At 42.3% G+C, this 24,550-nt stretch overlaps 1 protein-coding gene across 1 annotated transcript in view; it reads right to left on the bottom strand.

The window, feature by feature from the left end:
- GBE1 (1,4-alpha-glucan branching enzyme 1) overlaps positions 1–24,550 on the bottom strand; it is a 753,232-nt gene that overhangs the window by 36,230 nt on the left and 692,452 nt on the right. Inside the window, exon 15 of the mRNA XM_085623022.1 lies at positions 12,694–12,813. Coding sequence (XP_085479148.1) covers positions 12,694–12,813 — 120 coding nt within the window. The remainder of the gene's footprint in view (positions 1–12,693; positions 12,814–24,550) is intronic.

Genomic DNA, 24,550 nt, shown 5'->3' with positions numbered 1-24,550 from the left:
AGATGTCACAGGTTTTGTGGAGGTACTGCTTAAGGTTATAGGAACCAATATTACCATGAGGGTGAAGACAAGGTGAGGAGCAGGAGAGGTTGTGACCAATGGATAACTGGAAACCGGAGGAGAGGGGAAAAAAAGGAGACAATTTCTACAAAAACTAGGGAGGAAGCAGTCAGATGAGGTTGCAGAATGGAAACAGTATCCATCCTAACCTGGGAAACATCTATGTTTTAGGTGAAGGAATTTCTTGCCCAGAATAGTAAAAGAGTAACACCTGGGTCTAACTGAACTGGTAGAAGAGAGACCAGAAAGTGAAATGAGGAATATGAATTCTTAAAGACCGGTGATATAGATAAACCTTAAGGATTGGCGTGATCTTTGAGACAGGACTATTTTCAATACGTATGCTTTAATAGTAAGTACCTGTTGGAAATTTGCCCTCTCTGCAGGGTCACCACAGGTTTTTTGTCTTTTTACTGAACCCTATGTTTGCTGGTTATAGAAATCTGCACACTTTACCTCTGCTAACCAGCAGTAAATTCCTTATACTACTCCTTTAAACATGATGAGTTTGGTATATATTTAATTGGCATTTTACCTATGAGTCTCTAGAATACGGTACCAAGGTGTACCCAGGGACCATATTTTAAATGTCACAAGTGGACTACAGCACCCATAGTGCCATCCACTGCAGTGACTACATAAACATGACTGCAGGCGTGTCACCAGCAGCCTGGCTGTGCTGCTTTAAACTGCAAATTTGACCACTCAAAATAACCTATTGCACAGGCCTAAAGCCCTCCCTTTATATAATCACCCCAAGTAAGCCCTACTGTCCATTAAAGTAGGGTACATATTTAAAAGTAGGACATGTGATGGTTTAATGTAAATATATAGTTACAGTGAATAGCACCTCAAAACTATTTTAACAGAAGCAGGGTTAACTGCTCCAATAGGAAACCAGTGGGATAGAATAATAAGTTTAATAAATGTTATCTCTGAGTACAAGCACACATACAAGTTTTATTTTTAGACTTTCTGAAATATGCATTACAAGCCCACTTCACTGGTAAAAGTCGGATTTGAGACAAGTATTTTGGGAAGATGACTTTTAAAAAGACACATTTGCCCTGCCTGAAGTTACTGTAAGCTAAATTAGCATTTTGGTATTTCCCTTCTGCCAGGGAACCGATACAAATGACCTTGGGTGTAGGGATGTGTTATTTTGCCTGACAGAATGGCCTATGGGCTGGGCCCAAGGGGTCGATTAACTTTGATGTAACTAACCCCAATTCCAGCTCCCTTAATGTGTTCCTCTAGCTAGAGCAGCCCCCCCCCCCCCCCACACACACACAGTGGTACTCTTGTGGTCATTACAAGATCAGATTCTGCAGGAGCATGAAGACATCCTTGATAGTTTGTCTAGGGTTTTTCATATGACATTTAGGGCACACTTTAAAGAAGGAAAACAGAATGCCCAAAAAAAGTATGTGTATCACTATCTGGTGGCTGAAGGCTCAACTTTGTCTCACCATACATGTGTGTCTCTGTGTGCTGGGAAGACGGGGACTGCCTATAACTGGAATTTAGTGGAATACACTAGAATTACCATAGTACACTCCAGACACACACCCTTAGCCCTCAGAGCCCAAGTTTAGTGTGGCCAAAGACTTTGACCATCTTGTAAATGACCAAAGTGATCAGGGTTGGTCCCAGGAACCTTTACTTAATTGGTTAGAGCGTGCCCAGGGGTAATTCCTACCTACTACCTCATGCAACACATACATGTAGCATCACCAAGCATCCACTTTTGAATACTCCTGGGCCTTAGTAAAGATCAGAAGAGGACTTGACCTTCTGTCTGTAGCCTGAGAAGAGCCTTGATGGACTGAACCTGCTAGCTCTTGCACCCAAGACAAACATGGGGACTCCAAGGATCAAAAGGGACACAATAAGATAAGTGGCATTTGCCTACAAATATCCAACTGTCAGTGGCAACCGGACCTAGACTAGAACCTGCTGCTGGCCTCTGCCTGACACCCTGAAAGTCTCTAAGGACCTCCCTGAGGTCTTGGGGGAGGAGGTGGCTTTAGAAGTATAGTCCTGTTGTGGATTGGGACCTAAAGGACTGTACACCAAAGGTAAAATCTTTGACCAGGACACACCAGTATGGTGTGTTCAACCTGCGCTCCAACACAGTCCGCATCTATCTGCGCCTAAGTTTAATTTTATATGGACCATTGACTATCATTGGTACTTTATTCTTCTGTGCACTATTACTATTTAGAAATATAAACAATCATATCTTGCTTCCCCTTATTGGATTTTTGCCATGTTGGTGTCAGTTTGTTTATTAAATTTTACTTGATTTACTTAATGTGGTTTGGGATTTTTATTGTTTTGCATTTTAACTTTATTACAGTTTTGGTATCGCATAGATACTTTAGAAATTGTCTACCAAGTTAAGCAGGTCTACTCTGTGCCATAACTACCTGGAGGTTTAATTTAACACAGGTTAATTTTGAGACTTTACTGCTTCTCCCCAACAAGGACTGTGATTATTGCTTCAGGTTGGTCACCACCCTCCTTAAGTAATGCTACCCAATTTCTTACAGTTGATTAACAGATTTATAATAAGTTCTTTATTCAAATACATTCTATACAATAGTCTGCCTAACATTTGCATAGCAACTAACCACTGAGATTCACATCAATGGATGCAATCAATGACTACGTTATCTTACTACTACCCATTTTACAATCTTTCTTTAATGTTTATATCAATTTCTCGATCCGGTCAATTATTAATGCCACCAATCGGGAAATACTTTTGTGTAATGTAATCTTTTAGTATTTCATCTTGTTTCCCTTTCTTTAAATTGCGAAACTGAGAAGGGTTAACAAACTATCCCCCCAATTCCTATGCTGATTGAAAGAACAGACAAAATGTCACTATGTTATAAAGTCGAAACTAACAAAATATTTCTTTTCTTGCATGTACCATATGGTGAAGGGGTCAGAAAATCCCCCCGATCCTAATTACGACAGAAAGTCCGTATTTAAAGTAAGTCGCAGCCAGCAAGGGACAAGAACAAACAGATGGCAGGTGCGCCACACAAGCATGGGGCTTTTTTTGTTGTTGAGGAGTGGATGATTATGTGCTACAAATAATGTGTCATTTGGATTTTATTAACAGGAAAAAGGTTTCATTATTTCGCTGATAAGTATGTTCACGTTTGGGAGATAAACTCACAGAAAATGACGTTTGGTAGCTATTGATTCTAGCAAGTCTCCTACAATGCTCTACATTTCCACAATATAATTCTGTCCGAAGGTTGGAAAAACAAATATGGACCTCGAACAACATTGTATTCTCCCTCATCCAAATGAATGCAAGACTTACGAAAATAAATTAAACCCAAATTTCCCTTTGCAGTGATCAACATGGAAATGACATGGTACTTGTTCGGATGTCATGTTTCAATCAGTTACGTAATTTGCACTGTAAAATCTAGCTGACGCACACATCAGTACCTTTTTATTTTTATTTTTTTATTTTTAACAGCGTATTGAAACAAATACGATATATATATATATATATATATATATCAAAAACGCAAGGTTGCCCAAAGAGGATGTCACACACCAATGGATTCCACACAAAACATCGCAGGTGGCTTCATAGGAGAGAATGCAGCATGCGATTCAGGGCCATACGCGTTTCGGGCTTCCTCGAGCCCTTGATCACTGGCAGGTAATGAGGCAAGAAGCGGTACTTGAAGAACATAGCTTTATTGAATGTAGAGTCCCGCCCCAGTGGGCGTTACCTGGGGCATCATGGTCCTGGTAGTCCGTTATCCTGTCCCGAAAGGCTCAATAGTTCTCTTAACCAAGTGGCATACTCGCTTATGTCTCTGTAAAGCTCATCAAAGTGAAGGGCATATATATATATATATCACACACACACACACACACACACACACACACATACACACATACACATACACATACACACCCTGATACATATACAACAAAATTTAAAGCCAAGTGATTACATTTGGTTATAACACATTCCCATATATTAAACATAAAAAATACAACTTCAGCGCCTTTTTAACTGAGGCTGGTTAGGAATAAAATCCATAGCACACACAACAGATGTGCAAACCACAGTAGATGTAATGCTCTGGACATCACCCCCTGATGTGACAAATGCAATTATAAATGTCGTAAATAATCTTACATATAAGATTACATATTACGAAGGAGAGAAATATGAATGTAGCATTATTTATTGGTATGATTCTATATTAATATTTAAGTATGTTGTGCTGAGATAAATATTGTGAAGTCATTAGCATTTTACTTGGTGAGCGAGTTATGGATCAAGATCCCAACCATATCTTGTGGATTTTAGTGTTTTCTGTTTAATTTGTAGCCAACACTTCACTTTAATTGTGTTCTTTTTTAAACACGATGTACCATGATGAAAGCGAACCAAAATGTTTTTATCATATACCACATGCTACAGTTTCCTGCGTCAAACTCTCAATGGCAGTCAAAACCCACTGCTCATAGCTTTTGGCCATATATAGCAGGGGTGGCGGCAACACTTGGCTTTCAGTCAGGCCTGGTGAATTGTCCCCTGCAGGATCCTAACCCTTCTTTGCACATAGACCTTGGGCATGCACTACAGGGGTTTGCTGCAGGGCCACAACCTGTGATAGGCAGCCAGGCCCTGCTCCTAACCAGCTGTGTGCAGCCTACCCCTGTGTGTGTTGGTCAAACACAGCCATAGTGCACTGAATACTTTTTTATTTACGAATCAATCCTGTGCTGGACTAGTGAATCCGGAGGCCCTAGAGAGGGTTAGGGTTTGTGAATCGGTCAAAGGATTTACAAATTATTTTTAATGTGTATTTTATTGTCATGGGGTTTAGGGTAGAGCACCCCACATTGGCGTGTGGGTCAGGGAAGGATCACTCTGCCCACCTTTTGTTATTCACTTTGTATTTTTCCCCATCACTGTGATTGAGGGCTGCAACAGTATTTTTTTGTGAAGTGCAGCCAAATCTGAGTGAGGTGGATTAACAAATCTGTAGTCAGATTAGTGAGCCCACAATTGACAACGAGAGAAAAACTCCCAAGGCATTGGTGCACCTTCATTTAACCTATTCATGCAACACTGGAAAACACTTTGACCACAAATTTCTCAAAAGCTACTTGACCTACTATTGTAAGAAAATGGGTTATTGGTTGATGGGAGGGATGGCACTCAGGCTACGACCACAATCCTTGTCGGGGTGAACAAAAAGCCAATAAATTAACCTGTGCTTAACCCTGAGGTAGCTTGGCACAGATCAGTCAGGATTATCTTAGAGTAAATATTTAGAATATTTGTTAGAAACTGGGTTACTGGTTGACTGAGCAAGCAGCAAGCTAAACAGCAACGACAATCCTAGTCAAGGTAAGGCACAAGCAATCCTGAATTTAACCTGCACTTACCCCCCTGGTACCTTGGCACAGAGCAGACAGGCTTAACTTAGAGGCAATGTGTAAAGTATTTGTGCAACACTTCAAACAGTTACAGTGAAAACCCCACACAAAAAGATCCCACAACAGGTTAGAAAAGTAGAACAGAACGTAATAAATACAACAAGAGCAAAATGACAAAAACACAATCAGCAAAATCAGAGTTATGAATTTTTAAAGAATACACTGAAATCTAGTGCCTAAAAGCACTGGACCGGGGCAAAGTCAAACATTCAGGGAGACCACGATGGAGCACAGGATGGCTACAGTCCCAGATTTGTCCAGTAACAGTTTTACCTTCTTAAGTTTAGTGCCAAGAGTACAGTTCACGTTAGAGAGGATCATGGGGTGCAAGGAGAGCGTTGCTGTAGGTGGTCGGTGCCGTGCATGAAGATGGCCGGGCTTCACAGATGGGCAGATTGCACCCGCTCGTTGGTGGTCCTCTACGGCAATTGATACTTGCTGTGCAAAGAGAAGGACTAGTGGTGGCTTGCGCTGATTTTCGATGTGAGTGGTGCAGTTCAGATGTGAACCGACCTGTTCCCCAAGAGCCCAAAAGCTTGATTTCAAGAGCATGAGTGCCACACCAAGGGCCCAAGACCTAAGGGGCACCACCAGGGTGTCAGGAACTTGCTGAGGTCGGGCCCAGGAGCTGTTGGGAAGCGGTTTATATCCCGGAGGGTCAAATCAGGAGGCCAGTAGACTCGCAGTTTGAGCCACTCTTGGGTCCTGGGTTTGAGATGGTGATCCAGTTCTTTCTCCCAAGCAAGAGGGCAGCACATCAGTGGCTCCTCCAGAGTAGCAGTCCACCAGAGTGCCAGTCCTTTCAGCAGCACAGCAGTCCTTCCTGGAGGAGCACCCACAGGTCCAGAGTAGTAAAGAGTTGATATTGGAAGTCCTTCCTTTATACACTGGTGCCCTGGTTCTGAAAGATGGAAAAAAGCTTCTAGACAGTGTCTTTAAAGTGCATGAAACTCCCTACCTCCACTGCCATGGCTCCAAGTTGGCTAAAGTGACAATGTAGTGTTGTCGGGCCCATGGTGTTGAGGCAGGACTTAGCCTATTCAAGTGTAAGTGGGGCTGTGCCCAACTCCTTCATCCCAACCTGCCTGTGATGGCCCATTCAGTCACACCTAAGCTCCCCATTGTGTGTGGCTGTCTAGGATGAATACACAAAAGCCCAGCTGCCTACTATACCCAGTCATGTGGTCTGAGCGAGACTGCAGGCACCAAATGGCTAAGCCTAGAAAATCACAACTTTCTAAGAGTGGCATTTTCAGAATTGCAACTTAAAATTTGACTTCACCATAAGTTAGGATTTTAAATTGTGATTCCAGAGACACCAAACTTGATGGGGTTATCTCTTCCCATTTGAAAATAATACTTCTAAAATATAATAAAGTAGACCAAATGGAAGAAATTGGCCTTGCAGTAGTGAAAAACTAATTTAGACGTTTCACTACCAGGACATGGAAAAGTCAGGAAAACATGTTCTACCTTTCAAATGCACTGCACCCTGCCCTCTGGGTTTCCAGGGCATAGATTTCTATATATAAAAGGGAAGGTTTGGGCTTTGCAAAAGGTTTATTTTGCCAGGTGGATATGGTAGATTAAAACTGAGCACAGTCTCTACAATGGCAGGCATGAGAAATGTATAAAGGGCTACTTCAGTCGGTGGCACAACCAGTGCTGAAGGCCCACTTGTATCATGTAATATACAGTCCCGGGGCACATGTATGGCACCTTACTAGGGACGTACAAGTAAATTGAATATGCCAGTTAGGTACAAGCCAACCTAACATGTTTTAAGGTGAGCTCAAAAGCACTTTAGCACTGGTTAGCAGTGGTAGAATGCACAGAATCCTAAATCTAACAAAAACAGATTCAGCAGAAATAGGAGGAGGAAGGCAAAAGGTTTGGGATCACTCTGTTGAAAGAGTCGTGTCTAACAGTATTTATTCAGCATAGAAACTGTAATGACAATATATAAATCTGAGCACTCAATTTTTGTTTTTACCAAAACAGTAATAATGTATTAATAGTCCTTTTTTAATCCAGATTCTTCAGCTCAGGCCAAAATTGTTTCACATTTTCATATTTGTAGGGTAGTTGACATCATCTCAGGTGTGCAATGTACACAAGTCCAATATAGTTGGGGCTGTTGGTAACATAGCACAGAGACAACAAGCCAACATGTGTTTAGACGATAGGTCTCCATGACCGCGACTTCTTCAGGGCTCATCGAAACGAAGTCTATGGAACACATCGACACGGGTATGATCTAATCCGTCACGGCACTAAAATGCCAAAATTCAGTAGAAATCTACTGCATGTATCGTTAGTCTAAGTAAATCCATCTGTCTCCGGAGATTAATCCTTGTCCTCCTGTTCCGTCTTCGTTTCAATCGGCCCTGAAGAAGTCGCAGTCGTAGAGACCTATCAGCAGTTGTAGAGAACAACTGTATTGGACTTATGTACATTGAACACCTGAGATGATGTCAACCATAATACAAATATTTATGAAGATTTGGAATAATTTTGGGCCAGAGCTGAAAAATCTGGAATAAAAAAGGGCTATTAATACGGGATAACTGTTTTGGGCAAAAAGAAATTTGGTTGCTCGTATTTATATATAGTACATATTCTTGCCCTTCACATGGAGGGTTTATAGGATTGTGAATGGTAACCGATCCTTTCTTTGGAGCACCATTTACATGGTTTTGTTGCTTTGCCTACTGTCCCCTATACAAAATGCAGTGCGACCATTGTTGAGTGTTACCTGGTTACCATATCTTTCTGAACATACAAACTGTAATGAAGTGACAACGCAACACAAGAAAAATCCCAAACCAATTTAGAAGCACAGAGCACCAACTGTGGTTATCTGGTCGCACTGGACTGGGACAAAGTCACAGAAACAGGCCACCCACGATGGATTGTGGACGTGATACAGGGACCAGGTCCAGCTGATAATTGTTCCTTATGCACATGATGCGAGACTTTGCGTTGCTTTGTAGCAGTTCTGATGAGGAGCTGTGATGCAAAGTCCTGAATCGTGGCACGTTAGTTCCAATGAGGCTCCCTATCTGGAGGTAGATGCAAGGTCCTGCATTGTCCTGCATTGCACTGCATCAGTTCTGCTAGATCCCATAATTAGGCAGGGAGGAGAACATTCTGATGCCAGCCAAGGGTTCAGGACCTGGGGGTAATCTCTTGGGGATTAGGACTCACTCCAGCAGAGGCTAGCAGCAGGGCTCAAGCAGGTCCAGGTGCAGATCAGCTGGGCAATTGCAGGTATACCTCTAGTGCATGTTCAGTCCATGTAACTCTAACAGGAGGTCAGTCAACTGACCCTTCAAGTTACTCAGGTTAGCCTGGGATGAAGCTACAACGTCAAGTCTTCTTTTCGAGACAGCAAGGCAGTCCTCAAGCAGATGTGCAATCCTCTGATAGTAGCAGGGCAGTACTGCCCTTTTCCTTTAATATCCACAGGTCATGGAGTGTATTAAAGAGTGGCTATGGAGGTCCAATATTTATGCCTGGGGCCAGCCTTTGAAGTGGTGGGGGGATTCCCCATACTACCCCACACACATGGTTCTGGAAAGTTGCTCCCTTGCCCTGTCAAGGCTCCAAAGACGGCAGAGGTGACTAAAGACTGGTGTCAGCCTGGTTCCATTGAGTGTGCTGGAGACAAGTCCTTTGAAGTGCAAGTAGGTCAGGAGCCACTTCACCCCAGCCAAACTGGCAGGATAGCCCATACCTACTTCTTTTTGGTATCACTGTGTGGGAGCAATGAACAAACCCTAACAGCAGAGCAATTCACAATCATGTGACCCAGGACACTTTCAGAATTGTGATTTAAAGTTCAAATTTATCTTTAAAGAGGATTTTAAATGACACTTCATGCAAGTGTAAACACCATATATCTAGCTGTTCCCAATTCACAGCTATCATGTATTAAATGTTATAAGGTAACCTAGAGTTAGTTAATGGGAGAGACCTGCCATACAACAGTGAAAAACTACTTTAGGAGTTTCACTGCCAGGGAATTAAAACTTGATAACACATGCCCTACATTTTAAAGAAAATACACTCTGCTCTATGAACCTTCAGGAACTACCCTTCACTAGAGGCAGCAGTGGCAGGCATGAGAGAGGTTACTTTAGTGGGTGGCACAATGTGTGCTGCTGCCCACTAGTAGCATTCAATTTACAGGCGCTGAGTACATGTAGTATCAGTTACTGTAAATTAAAGGTACCAATCAGGTTTAAGCCAATTGTACCACGTTTTTAGGGAGAAAGCACAAGCACTTAACTACTTGTTAGCAGGTAAAAAGTGCACAAAGTCCTAATGCCACCAAAAACAAATTCAGCAAAGCAGGAGGGATGAAAGGCAAAATGTTGGGAGTGGCCCAGCAGAGAGAGACAGGGCCAACACATATCTATACCAAATTAAGCAAAGGCCCTTCCATCAGAAAAGCTCTTTCTACATGCCAAGTTTGGTGCAATTCCGTTCAGCTGTTTTACTTGTTTTGCGGAGCACATAATCCCATACGCAATTAATTGGAAATTTAATTTTTGTGATCTCTGTTAATTTTAGGCCTCTAACAGATTTGCATGAAACTGACCACGAAGAACCCAAATTGGATGCCCTTTTTTGTAAAGTCTTGTGCAGATATGTCGAGCAGTACTAAAGTATTTAAGAAAACAAACAATACTTTACTTTGTGGAAACTGAGACCTACCAAGTGAGGTACTTTCACTTACACCTCTGTTAAGTGTAATATTCCACTGAAAAATACATATTTGTTTTTCAAATAACTTTTGCACTGTTTGACAAATATGCTCTAAACCATCCCAAAACTATGGAAAAAAGACATCCACAATTGGTTCTTTATGGAAGGTTCAGTGCTTAATTTGAGCCTGTGGTTTCCGGTGCTCAGTACCAGCACATATTTGTCAAAACCAGCACTTATGAAAGTGAGCCATATAGTGGTACTGTTTGTCTAACTGAGAAATTAGCACAATAATAGTAATTCTTATTATAACATTCGGTAACAATGGCTAATACCTGCCGTCCAGGGCATTCTTTTAGCTTTGGTGGCCTATAAATGCTGAACTGTCACACGTGTAGTAGTGTTGGTGCTGTCAATGGCAGCACTGTCATGGGCATTGCATGGGCATTGCATGGTGCAAGCTGCAGTAACTGCCTGACAATGGCCCTGGCACGTTTAATTTTTTTCATTATTTTTTACACATTAAGCACTGTTGCGGGTTTCTTCAAGATCGATGAACTGGTGATGGGAGAGAGGCAATAAAATTGGTCAGGGGTCAATATAATGAACTTTCTAATAATGAACTCTGAATGGTAATTCGATACAGTAGGTTTTGAGAAATTAGCAATTCGAAAGGTGTTTTTTGTAGACCTCAAATTCAAACCTTGTAAAATAGAGATATCGGTATTCTTAATACGGGACTGGTCCATGAACCCAGTTTCACAGTCCATCTGCAGACCCAACTCAAAAAAATAAAAATGAAATTCAATTGTATGGAGTATTTTTCACGTCATTCATTTTCACACAACCTCAAAGTTGGGTTTGTGAACTTTAAATTCTCCGATTGGATGTAGTAACTTGAATAAAAATACAGCAGCTAACATTACGGGACATGGAGACTTGATACTGCCTGCACCCTGAAAAAAAACATGGAAAGGCAGGCTGATTTTGACGCTGGGGTCATGGACCCCACGGATAGAGTTGTGGTCCCTAGTCCAGCTTCTAGGTCCACATACAAATATATAGGTCCAGCAACATCCCTGCAAGTACCCATGAACTAACACTTGACTTGCAGCAGGGGACCTGGCCCCTGGACCCGTTGCCAGGCCCACAGACCTCCAAAAAATACAAAATATTCAAATAAAATTAAGACAATCAGTCCCTTTGTTGCACCCCTACTTGCATGGGGGTTGTCCATATAGTTGGGCGTAGGGTCTGATAGAAGTCCAGAACCTACGGCCAATGTGTACGACCAAAGGTCATGTTCAACAGTAGTTGACTGAATGTTATAGATTGGGGGCAAGGAACTATTGTATGTGATGTATAATTAAAACATCCCAAAAATAAAAGGTTAAAGTAAAGATAAGGTTAGATTTGCATATACCACTATAATGTACATTGAAATGTTTTTGAAATTCACTAAAAAATGCAGTTATGTTTGCAAAAGACCTCTGAAATTCAAATGTTATGATTACGACTGTAATCAATAACTTACACTTCAACCATGCAACCCACAACTCGCACAAAGTTCTATGCTTACACCATCACAACACTTAATAAGTTACAATACCTAAACGCCATCAATAGTCTCTTTCAAAGTAAGGGTAAAGTGATATGTATTGTTTACAACATTTGCAACTGCAACACTCACATCAAGGTTTAAGGGTGAGGTCATGGTTTGCATGGCTGTTGTGCAAAGTTATGGATTTGTTTTAGTTTTCATTTACAATTATAACTGTCCTTTAACTGCTTTTTGTAAATTAATTTTCATGGTCCCTTCAAACATACACTAAGGTGTTAAACACAACATACTTTAACCTTGTTTTTTCAGTATATTATATTAATTGAAATATTTATATATAATGCCATTCTTACAGCTCAAAAGGAAACATGCACCCACTGACATGTCATGCACACTTAATTTAATCAGGGTCTAAAGATTTCGACCACAATTGTCTTTTTCTTGATGTTTTCTTTCAAATCATCGAACAAGTATAATATATGTGTAAAGGGAGGCTGGCTCCAGATAACATGTGCCAACTCTGCAAGAGGCTGAGCACTGACAGTAACTAGCGACAAGAAATGTGTTAAAAAAAAGCATAGACAGAAGCAAGGCAATGCATCCATAACCAACTATTAAGATATGTTCATACGTGCATGCTCTTGAGGATATGTATTGTTTATGAAATGTATTCATGAGGTAAACACAATGAAATTGGAGGTGAATAAAAAAACAGACGTTCCTTACTTCATTTCAGACCGTCAAAATATTCCATTATTTGAGAAAAATCTAGTTACATTTCCCTCTTGTTAACTTGGAGTCAATAAGTGAAATAAGATAAAAGTTTAGCAATTTGTTATTTGGATTGCTGTAAAGAAAACTGTACATACCAACAGTGAATTGGGACGATTATTGTACGGAAGCGGCTGCGTAAAGAATTCCGTGTTGTGGTCCAGTCTTTTATGTCCTCCATATTGTTCTGCATCAGTATCCAGCACAATAAGATACTTGGAATTTATCTGTTAAGGAACTAACCAATTGTCATATACGTACAGTAACTGTATAGTATGTCAGAACCACAATTCTTCAAAACATTTATTTTAGCTTCAAAATAGTCAAAATGTCATAGCTATCAAAGTTAAATACAAATATGTACCCTTACCTTCAACAAACAGCACCAAAAAGGGCAATAATTACAATTAGCAATATACTAGTGATTGTTGCATAAGCCTTTCCGCACTAGTAGGCGTAAAGACAGATGGTATCATATCAACTCTGCATGAGCAAGGCGCTGAATCCCAGGAGATTCCATTGACACACATGAACGAGGTCACAAGAGAGTCTTGTACACCTGTGGGTATGGGGCGGGGGGGGGGGGCACAAGTCCCCATATGCCCAAAGACTCATTTACACTAGGCACTCATTTGGGGTGATCAGTAGTCATGATGAGGAAAAACTGTTTTCCTCTTCTGCAATACTCTACCCGGATGGAGGATTACTCTAGTCCATTGTCTGTCAGGCAACTATCTTCGAGCACAGTAAAGAGCTGTACAACCAGGCAGATGGCACTTGCTTCCTAAGGGAACAAAAGTGAACAAAGCATGCAATGAGCAGCGAGTGTGCAGATGGAAGAGCACTGCATAGTTTGCAGCACTGGCTCCCTCTTCAATCTGATTACGTTGATAATAATTAGTGACTGGAAAAGGTATGACTAGTTGAAAACAGATCTCTCTCATGCAGTGGTTCTTAACCTATTGAACTCTGTGGACCACCACATAATCTTTACTGGAACCCAGGGACCCCCACTGAATCATGATTTTAATTCATGGACCCACAGTGAGTCATTACTGAAAGTCAGATACCCCGTCAAAAAATAAACAAAATTACAGAAACAAGCAATCAAATGCTGAAATATTTTATTTAATCACAAACAATTTGAAAAAAAAAATCTAAATTTTATTTGGAAGGTTGCAGCTTTTCAAAATGTAGTTTACCACGCATCGTCTATACTATGTTTTCTATGATGCACTTGCACCAATTCCACAAATTTATCTGGGGATACCATCTTAATTTTAACCTCCAATTTCAAATTCCTTCACATTTACTGAACGTTTTAACATTGTCAATGTTAACTTTTTCATATATGTGTATGTATGTGTGTATATATATATATATATATATATATATATATATATATATATATATATATATATATATAAAGTTCCACAAGTGTCCACACTTCAGGACGCACTCGCCATCGGCAACTCCATTTCATAAGGCAGCAGCGCATACAACAATCCATCGGTAAAATCACTAGCCTTACGCGTTTCAGACATCTCATTTGTCCTTGATCACAGGCAGCGAGCGGCAGTAAAATGGAAGGCACAAAAACGGCTGCTTAAATACCATCAATAACTTTATTGGCCCCAGGTGCAGCCACATTGTCCACAGATGTCTTATGGGAGCAGTAGTCTTTGTTATTAAGCCTCAATTCGTGTTAGAATTCGTACTGCCACTCGAAATAATCAACACAATTCAGCCATAAATGGGCTCCCAATGGAGTGTGTAGTGCGTTGCCAAGTAAATAATTGCCCTGCCAATGGTCCGATCGGCTTGAATTTCACAGAGCCTCCAGGCCGCTTCTTGTGCGTGGTGCAGTCCCCACGGCTGGACTGCCGTGTTTTATACAAAGTTCCACAAGTGTCCACACTTCAGGACGCACTCACCATCGGCAACTCCATTTCATAAGGCAGCAGCGCATACAACAATCCATCGGTAAAACCACTAGCCTTACGCGTTTCAGACATCTCATTTGGCAGGGCAATTATTTACTTGGCATCGGCGGATTAGCTGAAGGGGCAAGGTGATGCCATTAAGGAAAAGAGAGACGACAACTTGCACTACGAGAGTGCCGAAGCAACCCACTTGGGATTAATATTGGCGAATCATTTCTGCTGGGAGAATCACTCACTGAAGAAAACGGGCACTACATTAACCAACAGGCCACGCGGGTGGCCACGCCCACATGGGCGGGGACTATCGTACTTATGTAGTGCCATGAATTTGCCCAGTTTGGAACGCGGTTGGAGCCTTGAGCCTCTGAGGAAGTGTCCACGACACGAAACGCGTCAGGCAAGACTCTGCTACACGGCGGAAGCACCAAGATGTCCAAGCTGTTCTTTCCTCAATAAATTGAAGGCAAGATTTACTCACCTGTGTGGGCTCCCTCATTTCAGGCAAACTTTGCGGTTTGATGTTTGCGGCTTTGCCTGGGCCGCGAGGTTGAGCCCTGCCGCACGGTTGTGTGGTCCTGCTGATCTGCAAATCGGCGGATTAGCTGAAGGGGCAAGGTGATGCCATTAAGGAAAAGAGAGACGACAACTTGCACTACGACAGTGCCGAAGCAACCCACTTGGGATTAATATTGGCGAATCATTTCTGCTGGGAGAATCACTCACTGAAGAAAACGGGCACTACATTAACCAACAGGCCACGCGGGTGGCCACGCCCACATGGGCGGGGACTATCGTACTTATGTAGTGCCATGAATTTGCCCAGTTTGGAACGCGGTTGGAGCCTTGAGCCTCTGAGGAAGTGTCCACGACACGAAACGCGTCAGGCAAGACTCTGCTACACGGCGGAAGCACCAAGATGTCCAAGCTGTTCTTTCCTCAATAAATTGAAGGCAAGATTTACTCACCTGTGTGGGCTCCCTCATTTCAGGCAAACTTTGCGGTTTGATGTTTGCGGCTTTGCCTGGGCCGCGAGGTTGAGCCCTGCCGCACGGTTGTGTGGTCCTGCTGATCTGCAAATCGGCGGATTAGCTGAAGGGGCAAGGTGATGCCATTAAAGAAAAGAGAGACGACAACTTGCACTACGACAGTGCCGAAGCAACCCACTTGGGATTAATATTGGCGAATCATTTCTGCTGGGAGAATCACTCACTGAAGAAAACGGGCACTACATTAACCAACAGGCCACGCGGGTGGCCACGCCCACATGGGCGGGGACTATCGTACTTATGTAGTGCCATGAATTTGCCCAGTTTGGAACGCGGTTGGAGCCTTGAGCCTCTGAGGAAGTGTCCACGACACGAAACGCGTCAGGCAAGACTCTGCTACACGGCGGAAGCACCAAGATGTCCAAGCTGTTCTTTCCTCAATAAATTGAAGGCAAGATTTACTCACCTGTGTGGGCTCCCTCATTTCAGGCAAACTTTGCGGTTTGATGTTTGCGGCTTTGCCTGGGCCGCGAGGTTGAGCCCTGCCGCACGGTTGTGTGGTCCTGCTGATCTGCAAATCGGCGGATTAGCTGAAGGGGCAAGGTGATGCCATTAAGGAAAAGAGAGACGACAACTTGCACTACGACAGTGCCGAAGCAACCCACTTGGGATTAATATTGGCGAATCATTTCTGCTGGGAGAATCACTCACTGAAGAAAACGGGCACTACATTAACCAACAGGCCACGCGGGTGGCCACGCCCACATGGGCGGGGACTATCGTACTTATGTAGTGCCATGAATTTGCCCAGTTTGGAACGCGGTTGGAGCCTTGAGCCTCTGAGGAAGTGTCCACGACACGAAACGCGTCAGGCAAGACTCTGCTACACGGCGGAAGCACCAAGATGTCCAAGCTGTTCTTTCCTCAATAAATTGAAGGCAAGATTTACTCACCTGTGTGGGCTCCCTCATTTCAGGCAAACTTTGCGGTTTGATATATATATATATATATATATATATATATATATATATATACACATATACATATACATATACACACACACACACTTTATTAATCTGTTATTATTATCTAATTTTCTGAGCAGTTGCGGACCTACTGAGTAAGCTTCTCAGATACCCAGGGGGGTCTACGGACCATAGGTCTAATGAATATAGAAACACAGAGGCCAGTAACAGCGTTGGAATGTTTTTTAATCTTAATTTGCAAAACTCATTGATACACTACTCATAAAACTATTCAAGTTAATATCTCACATGAATGAAAGAACAAGCTATTATAATTCGAAATCCATAACTTGCTCAAACAGAAAAAATACACCGCACAAAACCAGCTGTCTTTTCCTTTTTTTTTTTGCATTGCATGTCGAAGATGTACTTCACTGAAATACCAACTCACATACTTAAATATGACTACATAAAATTCACAGAAGAGCGAATTTACATAATTAGAAATTGCATTTTACAAAATGCATTGATGTTGACAAATGGGAAATCCAAAACGCATTGCTTTTATAGCATATGTCAGCAATAAGTCAGGATTTTTTTTTTTACTAAGCACAGCAGTGATTGAAGACTTTCGTTTGATTTCTTGTGTGCTGTGTGTAATGCAAATAGATGCTTTACTTCCGCCACTAATGCTTTCTCAAGGATACCCATCAATTGATTGTGCTGTGGGAGACTTTTTCCTCCACAATTCAAATTGTCTTTTAAACTAATAGATGCAGATGAAAAGGACCATTTAAACATAGGTTTTCCTAAACCTTTGTTAGAAAATCAGTCTGCATTGTTGTATTTGTTCTTGTATAATTTTAGGAGGAATTCTTGAATTCCACCCTCCTTTGAGACAGACAACTGCTGACCAGGCTAAAACGTTATGTAATTTTTTTCCCACGGAAACAGTGGAGCTGGATGATTCACCCCTGCAGTGCAAGACAAAAGCTAGTGAGCTTAGTGACTGTACATTTGTAGTGGTGGTGACGCACTTAACAGTCACCAATACTGTACTTCCAACCGCTAAAATGACAGATGCCTGACCTCGCATATTGGACATTCAGAACCTGCCTACGCCGGTAGAAGTTGACTGCGCAGTGGGTGGTTTCATCCACAGTGGACACAGCCATAGGCAAATGTTGGTGATTTTGACAGTTGCAGCCCAATGCTGTGTCAGTCTATGCTGAGTACCACGTACGTGGTGTACATGTACGCCGTGGTTTTAAAAATAACTCTTGCATCCTGACACTGCTGCTATCAACACTTCCTCCACTTTAGCTGCTATTTGCCACCTCTGGGAGCAATAATGCCAGGCCAAGTAGGTGAGAGGGCCTATACCTTCTCTCCAGAGGAGCTGGGCAAACTAGTTGAAGTGGTCCTTCCCCAGTATAGCCAGCTCTATGGCTCACCAGAGGAAAGAGTAACTATCTCACATACATATTTTACTCTGTTCAACTACATCCTCTCCATTCCCACTGGCTACAATGTACCTCTGAGACCCAGAGTGAATTCAGATAACTGTTGTAACATTTTGTGGTCCCTACCTAGAACAATCATGTCATGGATTGTGGAGCACTGTATTTTGTGTACTTAACATCACTGTTGTGATGTGTGATAAGCCCTATATCCTATTTGTGTTGCATGCGCATATCTATGCACGTATTCATTTCATGGTACCTATGATATATTTGCTAACCAGATCATTGTAAATGTGCAAAGAAATGTATAGGTTTTACAGCATGAGCTGTATTGTAAGAAGCAGTTGAGGATGATGTTAGCTACGTGTACAGTTCCACATATCACTCAGCCCACATCAGGCCTCGCAAAACTGTTGCATGGGAGCTATCTATACCAGAGACCCCTCCAGAGTGCCCCACAACCTTGAACTCACATATTGGATGATCACAAGATATACTTTTATGTATTGAACTGGTGGAAATGTGATGTTCATGTGGGATCAGTATGATCAGCCTGCAGAGAGCAAGGCCTTACACATTTCCCACATATGTATGGCACTTGGTTAGGCTTTGGTTGCCCCTATTAAACTTCAATCCACAGGTCCTGTGCACATTAAGGTTTTGAGGCATTTACAAAGTGGACTGTGGCCCAGGGCACCAGCCTTTCAGGGGTCCTCTTGGAAGCGCCATACCTATTCTGCAGAGTGTCTTTACATTGTGACCTGTGAATGCTTCTCACACTGATTATTTGGAATCACATTTACCTGACATTACATTTTAATGTGGGTAATGTATGAGAGTCCATTACAGAGATTTAGCAGCGAAGGATTGTTTCAGTTTCATGACACATCCATACAGATGGATCTTTGATATCACAACAGGACCTAGCATGTGAGCACCGTGAGGGTGTCTCAGAGATCAATAGGTATGATATTGATGAGGAGGTGCAGTTGTGGGACACAATTTAATGCACACATCACTATCCCTGATTTTGAGATGTGAACATATGTAGACGTTTGTACAGTGTGCCTGTGCAGTGTCAGTGACCTGGCCAAAGAGGGCATCATAGAAATGTAATTGGATCAAACATTAAGAACAATTTCAAACAGGAGCCCAATAAATATGTTTGACCTAGGAACCCCAAACCTCTTGCCAGGTCCATGGTGGGGCATCTATTTGCTGAGAAGTTGATTGAAACGGGTAAGAGTATAGCTTACCGTCAGTTGCATCCACGACTGTGTGGGTTTTGGACGTCGTCAGAAAGCAACAGCAGCGGCAGGACGTGTATGATCAGCTACATGGCAGCACAGTATGTGAGAGTACATGTGAGTTCCAGCCTTATATCCCTCCCTTTCCGCAAGGTCACATGTGGTGGTTGGACAGCCACAGTCAAGTCGACAGGAAGGCACATAGTATTTGGGCCGGTGGTCACACTAGCGGTCCACCCTCTGAAAGACGCATTGGCCTATCCGCCGCTGCTGCAGTTGAGATTTCGGGCATCAGCAGCAGGACCGCGGTGGTCTTTCATCTATGTAACCACATGCAATGTAATAGGGTGGTCGGAAGGCCAACGGTGATAGATGCCATTTCGATGGTGGTACCATGACCACCAAACTTGTAATCCAGCCCTAAATTGTATATTGACCTCATTGCTTGGACAGTACAGCTTAAATGAGCCGCCACTTTCTTTTAAAATGGCTGTTTCTAAAGGAGAGACTATTAAACCTTAGTCTAGAGTGCAATATTTTAAAGAAATAAAAGGCATCTACAACTGGAATCTGGGTTTCATGGACATATATTGTGGATTGTCAGGTGCAGCAGCTGCTACCTCAAACTAGCTCTTTGCTAACCTTGGCCTTAAGTTTCAATAGGACAATAGAAGGAACCGAAAGAAAACAAGGCTCCAAGAGCTCCGTTGAAATTCTGAAGCAGTCACTGCTTGACCTTCCTAGCAAATGTGAGGGCGTTAACCAGTAATGGCATCAGGGATAAACGAGTATGATTTTACCTTTGCTGTCTCTGGCATTTTATTGAATTGGCATTCATGTCGAGTTCCCTTCCCTTATCAGAAACATACATTGTTTGCAAGCATGACGTGGTCCAGAATGCAGTTTATGTTTGTTCCGAGTTAATATAAGGTCTCTGGGCAATTAATGCATTGTCATTTTTAAGTTAATCCACCCCCCCCCCCGCCCCCATTAAAATAAAATGCATTATCAGAAGGGTGCATGAAAGGCAGCAAGACAGAGTTGCAGAAACAAGGAGTTTAAGAGCTGGGAGTGGGCACACAGATAGCAACACGAGTAGGATGGAGTGTGGGGGGAGCTGAAGCTGATGCTGAACGATCCATCACTTGGCAATGACAGACTAATGGGGCATTTAGCTTTTCATAAATACAAGTATGCTACAGAAAGAAGAAAAAAGTGTCAGTACTTAAGATGAAAAAAATGGAAAAGTACAAACTGGTGACATGTCAAGCTAGTTCATCACAATGCTTGATGTGATCTATCAAGCAGGTTAGACATTTTTGACACCATGTTAAAGGCACAAACGCTCGACTTCTTCAGTATAAAAGGCATCAATCCATCCCCCTGTGCTACAGTACAGATTTACAGCTGACTGCACAGATACAGTATTTGATTCCTATATATTATACTATTTAAACAAGTTGTTTCTTTTTTTGAGGCATCACGTATTTAAACAGTTCACTCTAAAACTGGTCAGCATGTTTCGACCCACAAGAAGAGACTATTTAATTGTGCATTCAAGTTCAGGGAGCACGGGTATCTAGTAATTGCCATTTCACTTTTTAGTTTTGATGAATGTCGTAAGAACTTTGGACTCTTGAGCCAAAATCACTGGAGAGACGCTCTACAATGCACACAAATTGTAAGTTTAGATGGGAAATCTGAATCTTTACACTGGGGGAGGTCCGAGGAGCCTCAACAGCTCGGGATGGGAGTCCCTTGAGCTGCATGGGTTGCAGGTCCCTCGGGCAGCTCTGCACACTGTGAACACGAGCTGTGCAGCGGTACCTGTGATGGAGCAGCATTAGTTTACAGGGACTGGGAGGCTGGAGCTGAAGAGCAGACTGTCCTGCACATGCGGCTTTAGAAACACGTTTTAAGATCTGGGTTTTGACAGCACAGCTGTCAAACAGACCTAGTGTTACTAATATTCTTAGCGTGGGCTTTGGGTCAGCCTGGCTCTACCTTTGACTTTTACTGACTAGTATTGTCCAGCCAATGGCTTGTGACTTTGTCAATTTCAACTCGACTCAACCCAGAAGAGTATTCATTCTCTCACTTAACACTATTGGCTGTTTGCATGTAATCTTCTGCCGCCAAAGGAGTTTTTGTATTGCAAAGCATGAGGGACTATTTTACCTTCGCCATTCTCTCACCATAAGTCTTCATAGCATTCCCAACTTGCAACACCATGATCACATGTTGTAATAAAACTCACCCACTAGCCTCACTACACATTCACCAAGTCCTCCGTGTGCTACGTGGTTCAGCAAACCACATAGTTCAGCCACTAAGTTGCTTCCATCACCACTCACTCGGAATTGGGACTGCTACCCACCCTATGCTGCTTCATTGACTTGTCTGGGGACTTGACTTGTGTGGTGTGTGGGTGCCACGGATGTACTTGCTGCACAGGAGTAGAAGCCTGTGAGATTTATATAACCTGAAGAATCCTTTGTCATATGAGGGCCAAGCCAATGATGAAGTGATAACATCTCAAGTGGGACAGCACTTCTGTCAAGGACTGATGCCTCTTGGCCACTGGGTTTTGGGGATAGACTCCTATCCAAAGCCTCAGTCAGTCAGTTGCGAGTCACCACATTTGTGCATTCACACTTACTACACAACGTGACTACAATGCAGCCATTACACAAAAGAATACATTCACCTATTGAAACCCTAAACTATTGGCTTCGCTAGTGCATGTCACGTTTAGAGTTTGTAATAAATGCAAATGTGAAGTTCTCCAGTGAATTGGTCCAGAGCCCACACAGAAGTTCCATTCACCCCCAAGATGAGCTACCCCAAAGCATTCAATCTAGCCCAGGTGACTAGGGATCACCTGATGGAGTTTAATGGTCAGTCTGGCCATGTTCGTACTACTTGTCAGGTCAAACATGGGCAATAACAAAGCGATATTCATCAATGGTATGTGAACATTTGGCAGGGGATGTGACAGGACATAATGTAATGGAGAACCAAGCTGTGCAGGGAGGCAACAACCCCTGGTGTGGCTGCTGCTCGGACCAAGGCTTTTTGTACATGTGTAACACAGCCAGACTCAATTGGAAAATAGATGCTCCTCACCTACTTTTGTTGGAGAAGTTAGACCTTATATCGCAGCAGGGGTTATGAATACATGAGTTTGTTTACTTGGAGAGCGTGTCCTGCTAACCAGACATTAAAATAAATGTAGGTAATGATGGACTGGAAAATCAGCACCGGATCAAATGTTCAAAACATCCAAGTCTCAAGGCTGTGATTGGATGAGCGACTGGGGCATGGCTCGGTGCTAGCAGGCAATCCTGCTCTGACAGCAGCTTCATAGCCTTCAACCTACCAGGAGAATGGAAGGCTGGCATGTTCAGCCCTGTATGTAAACGAGTTATTCTCCTTTAACAGAAAACCGCTGTAAATGCTGCTGCAGGAGGTTTAGTTATGACAGGACAAACAGTCAGGTGCAGTCACTTTTCTCCAGTTTCTCAGAAGTTACATGAAGAGCATACCAAGTCATTGAAGTGTGAAAGATAACTATTGCTGGGGACTGGAGTGAGAGTGAAGAGATGAAGCTAGGGCTAGAAGAGCAGGCATATCTCCTTGAAGTAGCCGACCATCTCCCTTTTGGTAAAAACTGATCTGTGGTTGTGTCCTACCCAGCAAATGCACAGTGTTTCTCCTCCACATCCCTTTAAGACCTTAATTATTTCAAGCTTGAACGGATTATGACACCTGGTATTATGTTGTTCTAAGAAACGGCATATCTGCAGTTCAGTAAAGTATGAAGGTGCACTATATGACCTTTGATATGGGCACATTCTATGTCTATATTCTTTTGGTTGCATCTTAATGGAGCATGAATTTGCACTATGCAAGCCTTGGCATACACTTTAACTCATTAGGATGTGTCTCAGAATATGTATGGATGTATATTTGTACGGCGGATATCGATGAAGTACTCTTCCCAATACATTAGGGGATGATTGCGAGTCATGGGTATTTTGCACATTTGTCTCCTGAAATCACTCTACGGACCTTACTCAGAGCATGTTTAATGGGAATAAATGTAGAGCACAGAAGGCGATCATAGGTGCATATTGGGCGAGCAAGAATGAGCCAGGGTTATGCATATTTGCACACTGGACGAGCAGGAATAAATGCAAAATGATCATGGAATCTTTGCACACGCGCACATGGCCCTTTCATAATGGATAAAGTAATTGCTTTAGTGCTCTGCCATGCTCCTGGCAGTGTATTATGAAATAGCCATCATGAAGTAATATGGATGTGGGATCGTGTGTGATTGGCCACTACATCGGAGTAACACATGCAATTCAGACAGTTTTCACAATGCAGCAGAGGAAACAACAATGCCCGAGGGATAACATTATTAAGTCCATGGTCAACAGAAATATATGTGATACAAGGGATGAATGGCCGTGGTGTGAAGATTATGAGATACTGACATTGACAAGTTCTGAGTTGTAGGGCCCTAAATTGTAATCTGGCTCCTAATACAACGAGTGGAGGAGCTCTCAAAGTGTATATCAGTGTTTAACATGATGAGAAATGGAATTGAAATATAAGGGTGCTACTGCTGTTAATGTCAGCATTATTAATGGATTATTTAGATGTCTTGTGCACTTTCATTATAGCCAGCATGCGTCCTTAACTAGGCAATTCACGCTATCCTCACTCATCGAGAGCAGCCAATATACAGTATGAGAAACATTGGAGGAAGACTGTTTCTTGATTGATGGTAATGTTGTTGATCTGTTTGTTAATGGGCCACAAAGGTCACTGGACTTAAATAGAGGGAGGCCATTGTATGTATTATACGTCCAGTGGACGGTGTCACGCTGAAACACTATAGACGTATTTATTTTGCACGTTTTTGTTCTGACTAATAAAATTGAACTGAAATATAGTTTTTCTCAAGGCTGAGTTGGAGGACGTTTACTTCTATATCGGCATCTTTTTGGCAGTAGTTACTTTAGAGGTAAAGTGTATGAATCGCAATGGACTTACTCTTTTTAGGTTGGGGTTCAGCGTTTGCATTCCCCGCTAAAAATCATCCATTTACGTGATTTTACCACTTTCCAGCAACCCACCCCTCCCCCTTCCATGTTAATTACTAAAATGTATACCTACATGTGCAGAGATTTCTGCACATGTGGTGGAGTCCTCCACATATAAAATATTGAATTAGCAGAGGTGGTGCTCTCTGGCCTTAGGTTAAATAAAATGTTGTAATGTATGACTAGTCCTACTGGGCTGTGGTGCTACTTCACATACTACAAAATGCAATGTGTGAA

The sequence above is a fragment of the Triturus cristatus genome, chromosome 8 (genome assembly GCF_964204655.1).
Source record: "Triturus cristatus chromosome 8, aTriCri1.1, whole genome shotgun sequence".
Classification (NCBI taxonomy): domain Eukaryota; kingdom Metazoa; phylum Chordata; class Amphibia; order Caudata; family Salamandridae; genus Triturus; species Triturus cristatus.
Note: the sequence above shows the minus strand (reverse complement) of the source record. Positions and strands in the feature narration are given on the sequence as shown.